This window comes from Egretta garzetta, unplaced genomic scaffold (genome assembly GCF_000687185.1).
Source record: "Egretta garzetta isolate BGI_Z169 unplaced genomic scaffold, ASM68718v1 scaffold126, whole genome shotgun sequence".
NCBI lineage: Eukaryota > Metazoa > Chordata > Aves > Pelecaniformes > Ardeidae > Egretta > Egretta garzetta.
The window spans coordinates 4346011-4359026 of NW_009260128.1; the positions used below are offsets into that span (position 1 = coordinate 4346011).

Here is a 13016-nt window from a genome sequence, read left to right on the forward strand (position 1 = left end):
TACCAGTTGCACCTGGTTACCACTGAAGGCATTTCCTTGGCCTCCATCTCTTTGCATCTCATTAGCTGAAAACAGAGAGCTCCTCTTGGGTCAGGAGTAGACATATTATCTGTGTGCCTTGCACGTGAAGAAAGCCGAGACTTGGACAGGGACCCATGGGGTCCCTGGGCCTATTTAAGGGCCCTCATAGTCTCTAGGCAGGCAGCTCTACCACATATGCCAAAAGAGAGTTTTCCTTCTGGCGGAAGCACTAGGAGCTGTACAAAGTAGTCTCAGCGGGGAATCACTTAGATTATCAACAGGCATATGCCAGGAATTAAAGCAATTCTGTAAAAACAGAATTTCCTGGCAAACTGTTGGTTCAGTGCCTGCCTGGTTCTCATGGAGCTTTTCTGAGGAACGTTTCTGGAAGCTATGTGAATACACAAATGTTACAGTGATATAATCTGCTGTTCTGGAGTGGTGCTAATGGCAACATCCATTGGCTGCTGGATAACTTTGTGCTTCAGGTGCCCAGTTGTCTTAGACTGTGTTACAGTACACTGTGAAGTTGCATCCTTATCTTCAACTTCCAGTGTGGCTCTGTTTAGTCTCTACAAGAAATAAGTTCCTAATAGGTCAGGTTTGCTTTTTGTTGGTTGTGTTCTCCAGCTTTGTCCTGGAGTTCAGTTTTCTGCCTACTGCAACAAGATGGAACTTCACAGATGTTTATAAATGTATGAATTAAGAGGATAGTTGCACTATGTATGAAAGCAAAATATTTAGTAAAACTCCTATACATAGCCAATCCTTTCCCCCCAACCCCCCCCTTTTTAATGTTTTGTTTGGAAATAGCATCTACATTTTCATTAATTAGACAATATTCATGCACTGCATAGGAAGACAAACCATCTGTGACAGACAGCAACCGTTCCCCAGGACATGGAAAGAGAAAACTATATAGAACTTATGCTTTTTATCTAAACATAGCTAAAGCACTAGCTTTAGGATTTAGATTGATTCTTAAAGTATATGGGCACTGGATCTATAAAGCAGTTCTGATACTCTCCTGATTTGCCTTTTCCCCACTTTTGGACTATGTAGAATATGTAAGTATCAAATGATTAGTGTTCAAGTCACAGAGGAAAATAGTTACATGGACACAGCATAGAATATTGGAAACTTAATCTAAGGAATTTTAAAGAAAAAAATATAATTTTAGGGCAGTGAAAGAATCTCCGTTGCATAGGAATAAAAATAACTGGCCTCTTCCTCAAAAGGCATATATTTGGCAAAGCTGCACTGAATAATGGAATTACACCAGCAGAGTATCTATCCTTTCATATCACATTTTGCATGTACCATTTGCAAACTGGAAATTTTCCCAAAGCAAAATGTCAACCAAATTTTTTTCTTAGATGAAAGTGTGAATGAAGCTTCCTTGATGGGCACGGCTCAGAGAGCACCATAGGTACTGCTCCCTGACAACATGAGAACAGTTTTTCATTTTACCTCATCAAAATAATCTCTGTAGGGAGCCATTCCATTCCTGAGTATGGCAGCACTGTGAGGAGGAAAAGAGGTAGTGAATGAGACAGGGGAAAATGAGGAAAAATAAATGAAGCTGATTGTGGTAGGGTAGAAGTGTTTCATTCAAGTGGATCACAAAGCTTTTTTATTCAGCAGCTGTTCACTGAGGTGTAGAAAGCTGTAAGTCTGCAAGGTCTCTTAGCCTGGAAAATGGTTGGAGAAAAGCTGAACATACTGTATCAGTAAATGTTTAACCAAAAGCAGAAGTTTCTTCCATACTTTTTAATACATATATATATATATGTATGTGCATATATAAAACAATCCAACAGCACTTTTCCGGTTAAATTATGGTACATAAAACTGAATGTTTCATTGGAAAAAAGTCTGTGTCTCCTCCTTGATATGCTTCCTCAACCTGTCCTGAGAAACAGCTAATGAGATGAATCCCTCTGGTAATCATGGCAATCATTTCACACTGGGAACAGAACACGAGCCTGCTCAGATCATAACAAAAGGGAAGATTTTTCTCCCCACAATTTCAAACATTTCAGGGCATCGCAAGAAGTACAGAAATATTTGATACCACTTACAAAAAACTAAATGTTCAAGATAGATGAAACTCGTTCCCCACCTACAGGTATGCCTTCCAACTTATTTCCTCATTACTGATTACAAACACATCTACTACAGTTCATTTTTTAAAGATGTCTTCCAAAGACAAAAAATTTCCATTGAGATGTACTCATCCTCCTTTTCAAAGTAAACCGATGCTTGACACATGATCATACAAGGTACAATGTGCATCTAAAACAGAAATCTGAGAAGGAAACAGAGAAAATCAAAGTAACGCTGACCAGAAAGACAAGACCAGAGCTCAGCTCTACTGTATCTGGCCCAGCCATGGCACAGGCAGTTGCCAGCTGGGGATGCGGCCTGCTTTTATTTGTCTGAAGAACAGTCTTCCCACTTTTTAAAGTTAGGCTTTCAGGCATGATTGCCTAAATAATCTGCAAATAAGAAGACTTCACAGCCGTTCTGAGGATGAGACTGTGGTGCTGATATGGACTTACACAGCTCTCAGGGGCATCGTGAGAATTATGTGCCTATTAGTAAGGGATGAATCTGTGCCCCAGGAATTTAAGATTAGAGCCGTAACAGGCAATAACATTACCTTAACGCAACAAACTCTATTCCTAACAAACTGCATTAGCCTGCTACTCCAGTATCTGTTGGCGTCTGGCTTGAAAAACACCTGACCACCCTCTAGGGTAATGAGCGAACTAAAATTTACAAGAGTCAAGCAGAAATCAGTGGGCTGTGGACCTAAAAATGTTGCAGGTGAAGACGGGCCAGCCTGCTGGTGGAGGCAGGTAGGAAGGCCCTGATGTCGAATACTCCATCGCGACGGAGCCCCAGAACGGGCCTTCTCTGGTCATGCAGAAACCTTCACACCAACACAATTTCATTTGTTTCCACCACTTTCTCAAAAAAACAAAAGGAATGGCAAAATAAATAAATAAAGACTTAGCCTCTGCTTCGGGGAAGCCGCCTCTCCAGGTTTCCACCTTGGTGGTGACCCAGCTGGAGTTGGTAGGCATCAGTTTTCACTGCAAATGGTGGGTGTGGAGGAGGCCGGTGGCTCCCCGGCCCTGGCGGCAGGGTCCAGGCTCGACTGTCTCTCTTGGCCGGCCGCCCCCGGCTGTCATTGCACCAGGCCTGAGCCGTAGCTGAAGGCATAGCTGCTGGCCAGTGAGAGGGACTGCTGGTGCTCCTCGCCTTGCTCCGAGGGGTAGCTGGGAAACGTCTGCGCCCGGGACACCTTCGCCGAGCCAAGGCTGTGACCTGCGGGGGGGGGGAGATGGACACAAAATATGTAACTGGCCTTTCATTTAGTTGTAATTTATTTGAGGCCTTTTGCTATCGAGGTGAACTCCAACAGGCTGATGTCATACTGCCCTGTGTTGCCAGGGTGCCTGGAAAACTGACGTGCCACATCAGGCCCTTGCTTGGGGCTGCAGAGGAGGGTTTTGCCTGTGCTTGAGGCAGGGGCAACAGATGCCCAGCTGAGGCAGAAGATCCAGGACACAACACAGGCATAATTTAGGGGCAGAATTTTTTTTTTTTAAATTACAGTATATTGTATCTATATATTTCCTAATTTATAAATCTAAGCTATATTTGTTAGCTACAGCTGATGAAGAACTAATGCACTTCTTATTTATCTGAAGCACTGCTTAAGTGGTGGAAGTAATGCCAGTGGTTTCAGAGGGATTTGTCACACAAAAAACACTTCATCTACTTACTGGCTTTTGAATAAGATGCTAGTTTATCAGGTAAAGACAGCAGCATCGTTATTTCAAAATGAACTGGAGTTGTGATATGGCCACATGGCAGAATACCGGTTGGGAAGAGAATGTGCAAGATCTTCCCTCAGACAGGTTTGTGAATTTTGTATAACCATGGCTTGTTCACTCACAGCCAGTGAGATAGGAAACCATGTGTGAAAGGCATTAAAAAGTCAATGACCAAACTTAGAAGACGACTCCTATGGCCTGATTCTGTATCCCAATCATTTGCCTGTCTCATAATTCTGTTCTGAAACTGAGATTTAATTAGTAAAAATCTTCATGCAACATATATTCTCAATTTTTTGGAAATGTATATTAAAGCCTGGATTTAAAATGGATAACGCTTTTAAAATATCTTTAATATCGGTGTTATATGTAGAAATCCAAGATCTTATTTTTCCTTCAACCGCAGAGCTTTTAAAGAATAGCTGTAACAGAATATAGACTCAGTTGCTGAAGAACTCAGCTGATTTTGGAATGTTTCAAAACAGCTATCAGCTTTCTAGAGTGTCCCAGCAGTGCTGGAACCAAGAATGATGCTGACTGGATTTGGCAAAACTTCATCCTAACTTGTATTTGGAAAAGCTTAGTTATAACACTTTACTGACTGCTTCATGAAAAAAACTGTGATTCCCCTGAAGATGAGTCTATCAGAGCAATACTGGGACCAAGAAAGAAAAAAAAAACAACCCAACAACTAAATGAAAAATAGAACACAAGCTACATCTCAATGACATTTGAGACAATAAAGCTAGAGACTGAATTCCCAGTGGCACGTTAGTGGTCATAAAAATCACTTTCATAGCATGACCAAGCAGGATGAATTTTGTATGTGTATTTTTACTATTCATTCACTGGGTTAAATTGACGTTGACTATCAAAACATGACTGAGATGCCAGGTTTAAATGTTTTCTGCTTCAAGAAGCTTTTGCATAAAACTGAATTAAAATGTATGGTGGCTGTGAGGTCTGAGCTGCAAAGCAAAGGCACTGATAATACATTGTTTGAGAATAGTCTTAAATGTTTTATTGCTTTGACCAACTTTTAACTATGATATCAAGTGAGGCTGCCACACATTTTTACTTTTATTTGGGATATGAATAACAATTACTTTTAGATTTATTTTTAATTTAATGCAAATGTAAATATAGAAAATTACATGATTGTAGGTTTTAATTTTGTATTCCAAATCTGGCATCTTTCCTTTTAAGGATGTTAGGTCTCGTTTTCTTTTTACCCAGAAGCTATCCCTTACTGTTCTTTAAAAGAAGATTTGTAGCTCCTAAATCTCACAAAAGGGGTGATTTTAGTGATTCTGTAATCAAAGGGGTAATGAAGGTAAGCAACTTCTTCTTCTCTGACTGCTAGGCTGTGTAGTCACAGAGAGAGAGAGCCTCAGATCCAAAAGATTAAAAGACACACTCAGCAGAGCCAAAAGATCTAGGACACGTGGTCGAGGCTCAAGCTGAACAGCATGACATCAACCTATGGAAATAATAACAAAAAGAGGACACTGGTTCAAATGAAATGAGAAAGTTGTGGGTAATAGAGAATTTGTGAGTTTAGGAAAGAATGGCTCTATACAACATGTTTACTTTCAACCTACAGTCTTTAAAAAACCAATGAACTATATTAATATATTTAAATAAAATAAATAAAAAATAAATGATGGTAAAATAATGAAATAGCCCAATGGTTCCAAGCTGGCTTAAGACTTCCAAGCTTTTTTATTTTTTTTTTTAATTTAATATATCCCATACTGAAAATCTGAAATGATAAGAAATTTTTTTATTTGCGTTCTTACTAAATATTATTTAAATACTCATACAGCTGATCAGCCTTATGGAGTCTTAGGTACTGCAGTGTCTCCACAGTTATGCTTTATGTCAGCAGTAAGGATTTGGAAACTAAAGATACAGGAAAAGTTTTTGAAGTAAAGAATTTAAGTTCTACAGCTTTCTAAGCATCCTGCTTTAATAGTATTTTCTGTGTCACATCTGGGTCTTAAAAAGTTAAGAGAGAAGAAGAATAATGCTGTTTGTGGATATTTCAGCTCTTTGGTACCACAGCTGTTTTCAAGAATACAAATCTATCTCTTCTGCTAGAAAATACGTTTCTTCTGAAGTCAGCATAAGAGGAATTTGATTAACACACACTTTGTGACCTGAAGACACCAGTAGGATTGGGGGAGTTTTTTCCCATGTCTTACATATGAAATATTTTGCTGCTGTTTTTTTCTGTTCTAGGACAGAACCTTGAAAAGGTATTACTAAGCCTACTTCACCCTTTATTTAAATTTACTCTCAGGGTCATAGAACGCAATGAAGCTGTAGTCCAAAGCAATTAGGTATGAATGATTCATCAAGATAATTTAATGTAACCTGGCAAATTGAAGAATAATTAGTTTTTTCCTGATCTTAGTTATGTTGGAAGCAGAAGCAGTATACATAAGGATCTTATTTCATGACATGGTGCTTATTTATAACAATTCTTTAGAGGAAAAACCCAGTGGTTTCCTAGTAACAGGATATTGATGTCCATATAAGGAGATCGATCACAGCTTCTAAGAGAAAACTTGCAGTATCCAGGTAAAGGAAAACCAAAAAAAAAGAAAAAAAAAGAGAAGAGATCCAGCAATAAGCTGTAAAAGATCGCTTACTGCTTCTTCTTGGGAGATGTTTCCCTTTGTTTTGGATTCAGAATTCAAATTCGTAACCATAAGGCAGGTGCAACCCTTTTTCTTTTCTAAATCAAAAAAAAAGGTCACACTTTTCTTTTCCAACACAAGAATTCAAGGACTCTCTCATCTGATATTCTTTGGTTAGAACACTCATCTATGATGTACAAGTCCTGTGTTAAAATTCCACACTGCTTGTGGGTAAGGGTAGACATTACTCTTTCTGTAATGGAAAAACCAGCTGAAAATGTTCCCTTTCTCCTCCCTGCCCGCACTGCTGTTCACTGTCCCCCAGTGGTGCCATTGCAGCTGAAAGGCTGGTCTGTAGACTGCAGCACTTTGGTCATCTGGTTTGCAAGAGCCCTACAAACTGTTGCACTGGCACAGTCGAGGAGCAGGAACAAGCAGCCAATGGGAAGAGATGGCAGGGTTTTTCTCAGGCTGGCTTTGTTGCCAGATAGTTTGTTTGGGGAATGACGACCTGTGAGCAATATGCGACCAAATGCAGGCAAAGGCTATCGCCACCAGACTACTCACTTCTCTGATGCAGGATCACTTTTGAAACACTGTGAGTAAGCTTTTCTAATACAAGATCTGATATAAGCATTTATTTTTGCAGCACAGTGATTAAAAATTAATAGAACCAGAAACTCCTGTGTTTCAGCTTCTCACAGGCCTTTTATGTACCTCATATTAGATAGTCATTAGGTAAAATAAAGAAGCAGACTTCTGCAGCTGCACAGCAAGTTTTCGTCTGGGATTTCTTAACTTCTGAAGAGATGACTTTACAAACAAAATACTGTTCTTCTAATGCAGTTTTACTTTTCTAGGTAATAATAATAAACTTTATTTTTTAAAATAAAATTTGACATTTCTGTTCCCAAGATTATGAGCACAAAATTGAAGTAATTAAATTAAAGCCAATTGGATATCTTTATTAGTATTAAGTTTTGCATATTTGCACTTGGGAGTGCTCTGAGGCTTCATGAGGACAAGAGCTCTGTGATTGCTATATATATATTTCTATAAATGTTATGGAAAAACACAGTTGTTCAAAAGAAATTTCTATGAATCAGTCAGTGAAAGCTAAGAACAAATAAAGAGAATCACTTGTTACATTGTAAACCAATCTTTTCTTTTTAGAAATATTGATTGGAAAATTCTGTTGTTGACGATAAACAGAACAGTCTGGAAAACTGAAACAGAGACGATGAGGTTTTCTCCACACAGGATGGTGCAAAGGGGTGGAAAAAAACCCAATTAGCTAACAGATGTTTCAGGAATGAAGTGTTAGTAAGAAGGAGTTAGTTGTATGTTGTTTCCTCACACAATTCTCAACGGACAATAAATGCGCCCCTTCAGCCAGAAAAGTTCACAAAACTAATAGCAGCCTTTAATCTAGATTTGTGTTCTCTAAGGACTTTTCCAACAGCAGTGAAAGCTCTTACCTATACCAGAGGAGGCCCACAGATTGTACTGAGGATATGGTTTTGATGGGGAAAAGTGTCTCGAGGTGCTTCAACCTCTGATATTCTTTCTTTGCAGCATTTTTGTCAAGACACATCACAAAACGGGAAAGACACTGTAGCTATGCACTGAAAGCTCGCTAGGGAAAATGAAACACTTACTGCAAGAAACTAAATTATTATGACTGCTTATTTCAGATGGAAGCTTTTATCCTCTAAGAGCTTTTGTTGCAAAGAAAGAGACTCCACATTTTATTCTGGAAAAAGAAAATGTTCCTCAAAAAAACCCCTACTACAATCTCAAATCAGTTAAGTGGCTATTATTGCACAAAAAGGATACTTTCATTTAAGGCAGAAAATAAATGATTGCTGTTACCCTATTTATAAATTGATAGTGGTTAAAATTCTGCCAACTCTCTGTATTGATTATACAGTGTCTTTTATTGAGCTGTTGATGACAAAGCAGCTTTTCCTTTTCTGCTGTTAAATGATTGGAATAACTAAAGCAAAGTTTCATAGCAGGACAAACTGCTACAAAGCAAAACATTTATTTTGCAGTAACGATGCAGTTGGATTGGAAAGGCATTAATTGGTACAGCGATTATTATGCTGCCATTCACAAAAAGATGCAATGGAAGGGAGCAGATGGAAACTGAAAAATAGCATAAACTACATTACAGCAGATTAATTTCCATATACTTATTGAAAGCGAAACTGTGGGCCTGTTTCAGTTCCAAATAAAGAAATACAAATTTTCCCTTGAATTTAACTACAGTTGGAATTAAAACTCCAGGGAGCACAGCTGGGCTCAAACTTCTATATTTTCTAAAATAATTTTGGATTCAATTTCATCAAATATCTATCTTTCTGAAAGGAAAATGAGTATCAGGAAACATATTTTTTGAGACACATTATTAAGAAAATGGTTTAGTTTATTTATGAGAAATAATTTTTAATAAAAATAACTTAAATTGATGATAAAATACATAGGCAATATAAGAGAGTGAATGTAAATACCTTCCTCCTTACATTTTAAAATAGTTCCTTTTTATTGTCAGCTAAAAGCATTTTATTTTTTTTTAGAATTTGACATTAAATTAATAGTGATTTTTTTTTTTTTGGCCAGCATCAAGACTAGTAAGTATCTGAGTAGAATATACTTGCTACAGAGCCCTATCATTTTCCAGAATTGGAAGACTATTATTTATCTTAAAAGTTTTTTGCATTGTCATGAAGTCCTCCTCTAGAAAAGAAGATATTTTACACGTGCATGCAGGAAAGATTGCAGGATTCACAGTTTAAAGCCACTAAATTTACTATATGTCCATTTGTTGAGCCTTAAGGAAAAAGTTTTCAACATTCCAATTTTGGCACAAGAATGCTGGAGTTTTATGAAGAGTACATTTACATGTCAATATTTTAAAATAAAGAAGACGCATGTCCTTAGGCCTTTGCAATGTGATAATTGATTCAATACCTGTGAATTGCTTGTAAACATTATGTACAGAAAAAATGAGCGTTACGTCATCTGTAACCCCACCTAAAAAGGCAAGTGTTTAAAATCAGTATCTTGAATCACATAAATAAAACTAACATATTGGTTGGTTTAATTGCGGTTGTGTTTTTCCATATAGTGTTTTTCCATAGAGTGTTTTTAAATACTTGCTTCTCCTATTGCATTTAAATGGTATATTACTGACTTAGGCTATCACAAGCTGATGTAGCTCCTGTGGTAGAAATATCAGAACATCAACCACATCTTTCTCAAAGATGAATAGGTTTACTTTGCCCTTCAATTTTAATTGATTATCTTTTTCCACTGGGGATTTTTTCTAGTAATGCATATTTTATTTGTAGTACCAGCTTTCTATGCCTCTGTGTCTTTATAAAGGGAGAAGACATATACAAACACTTGCCACCTAACATCTCCACCTAGGAGATGGAAAAGAAAGTTACTTGCATGCGTCTCACATTATCCAATAGTCTTTCATGACACAAATTTGGGAAAAGGAATCTATTTTACATATTACATGTCTTCGACTTGTGCTCTTCTATTTGTAATACATAATTGTATGTCTGTGTGCCTGAGCTACAGGGAAATTAAATAAAACAAAGTATCTGACTGGAGTAGCATTTTTTTTTTTAGTTCTGCCAACATGCAGATAAAGACAGTAAGTTTGTACTTAGCTTTCTTATGTTGTCTCCCATATAAAGACTGCAGATTAATCGATTTAATCTTTACAGCTTTTTACACTTGTGCTAATGTTGCAATATGAAACCAGCCTCCTCTCTCCCTCTGTTCTGAGTCCAGCTCCTTAACTATGCCAACACAGTTGAAGGAGGCACAATCATGTTCTCACTTAACACAAAATTAGGCTAAGGTCCAACTTTGCTTCAAAGCAAACAGAATTTTCCAGATTAAAACTTTCAGAAAGAAGGGTTTCTCAGTTTGGTTTTGCAGATTCTACAAAAGTGAAATTTTCTGCAGGGATACTTTAAATTTTTAGTTTATTGATTTTGAAGTATTTATCAGGGAACCGTGATCTATGCTAGCCCTGCATTGAGCAAGCAGTTGGGATGAATTGATACCAGAGCCATCTTCCAAACTATTCTTTGATATGATGCAATACTTTATTTTCAGCCATTTTACGTTGTGAGAAAAAACAAATTACCTTGTTGTGAATCAGTTAAAAGAAACATTCAGCTGTTCTTCTTGACTGGCACACTAGATTAGGGGAGTTGTTTTTTGTGAATCATTAAACAGGTGATACAATTTGTGTGTGTTAGAGGAGTTACTATGGTCAAGGTTTGTTTTTTTCTTTTTAATGAAAGACACAGGCATCACGACCTTGAAGAAAAGCGTTTGAGAGGAAATGTGTGCAGTTTAATACTGAAATGTGTCAAAATGATCAACAAGTTACTTAAGACTCTAAATACAGTCTTGAATGAGTGCCCTAACAAAGCTACCTGAAAAGGCTGAGTACCTTGTACAAGGTGGCTGGTATGCCCAGCCTAATTTATCCTTTCAACTCAGTCAGCCAGAAACTAATATAAAACATTTCCACATAAATTGTATAAGTGAGGTTTATTATGTTTTGTTATGAATTTATTTTGAATAAATAAGGTTCCTGAACCTTATGCCTGTCCAAAGTAAAGTAAATTTATTCCATTTACCACAGATGTAAACACAGACTAAGCATTTTTATGTAAAATGCAGGTAGTTTCATTTTCCTATTCAAGCTCAAACTTAATGAGTTTTTCAAACAGAAGCTTCATGAAACTGAGACATTCCATGTTGGTAATACTAAGGAAAGAAAGAGAAAATGGTAAACGAGCAATTCCTGCAAGTGACAAATTCTCTCACTTCTAGGAACATTTGAATTGGGTAAGAATGTTGACAAATGATAAAGGCAAAATGCAAGAATTAATAAGAAAAGAATGCTCTGATCCTGAGTACATATGGGAAAGGCTAAAGTGGGGGGAAAACAACTATCAAAAACTCCAATAAGAAAATTATTTTAGTCTTTACAGTACTTTGCATCATGGGGACAATGGAAAAACTCAGAAAAATTACCCTACTCTTGGAATAACTGAAAAGTGGGAACCATATAAAGCCCGTGAAAAAAGAAACGAATGTGAAAGATAAAATTGGGTGGATTGGGTTACTTTGTCTCAAGTAATGATATACTGCTCTAAGTAGTTAAAGCTGCACACTTTGCTGTCTTCTTTTGCTTTTGATTCCAGTGTAGAGCAGTCAAGTCATTATGAGAGTCAACTGATTGTTGATCTCTGTACATAAATAGATTTCCAGTATAATTTTCTTTTACATCCTTGAAAATTACACCTACTGGAGTAAATTATAATCTTGGTTTACCAATTTGTTAGCTCATCATTCACTTTTCCCTTCCTTAAAATGTTTTTGTTGCATTTTTATTACAGTCAAACTAAATTCCCAGTCAAAACATGAATCCTATCAGATACCTTGTTAAAAAAAATTCAACCCCTAAATCTGCTACTGATTTAGCATGAAGCATCTTACTAAAAAATGCAATGCAAAAATGCAAATTTATACATTGCGTATCACTTTGATGATATGGAATATCTCACTGTTAAATATTTATTGCATTTTAAATCATGTTGACATTTCCCTGTGGATACACTATTTCACAAAACACTATACAGTCCTCATGTAATTCTACTGATACTACAGAGGTGAGGCGAAATACTGAATTTCTAATTTCATATTAGATTATCTAAAGTGAAATGAAGGAACAAAATTACTTACATTGACAAAGAGTTTATAAAGTGGAGATAGTATACTGCCTTTGAAAATGGGATGCTACTGGAGACTGTACTGTTCGATCTTGTTGCTGTTATAATTCTGCTGGTCTTTAGTGTGGCAAATATTTCCTGTCCCAGTAGTATTTTCATTATAAATGCTTCATTCACAAAGATTTATAACTAGCTTATAAAAAAATTGCCATAAAATGAAACTCAGCACATGTTCTCTGAAGCCAGAGAACAAATTTGTTCTGGCAGGATGGAGGGAATATGTTTTTTCACCATGTTTTTATGTAAGTAAAATACAGCTTTCATTGGAAAAAAACTAAAAAGAAAAAAATTGGCAAGCAGTATAGTTTACATTGCTCGATATAGGAAAAGATGGGGGACAAAGGATTTATAGCATGCCAAATGATTACCTATTCTACAAATATTAATTTTAAAAGACAATTTTATCATGTGAGAATAATTTGAGAACTAAACACATATAACTCTAAGACATTCAGGGTGAGTGTGGTGGTACAGCTGAGCCCTTCCTTTGTCACTCCCAGCCAGTTTTTTTGCATTCCTGAAGAGCCAGGGAAATAGGGACATCAATGGTAACAAAACTAACCCTTATCAAAAGCAAGCAAACAAACAAAAAAGCAAACCAAATTCCAAAACATGTTTCACGCCTGTTTGGCTTTCACTGTGGGGTCAGATGTGCTCCACTTCTATGTTCTTCAAAGAAA

The 13016-nt window shown here is 36.9% G+C and overlaps 1 protein-coding gene across 1 annotated transcript in view; it reads right to left on the minus strand.

The window, feature by feature from the left end:
- Positions 1-3214: 3214 nt before the first annotated feature.
- Positions 3215-13016, minus strand: part of DOK6 (docking protein 6) — a 172185-nt gene continuing 162383 nt past the window's right edge. The window contains exon 8 of the mRNA XM_009641470.1: positions 3215-3354. Within this exon, the coding sequence (XP_009639765.1) occupies positions 3215-3354 (140 nt within the window). The remainder of the gene's footprint in view (positions 3355-13016) is intronic.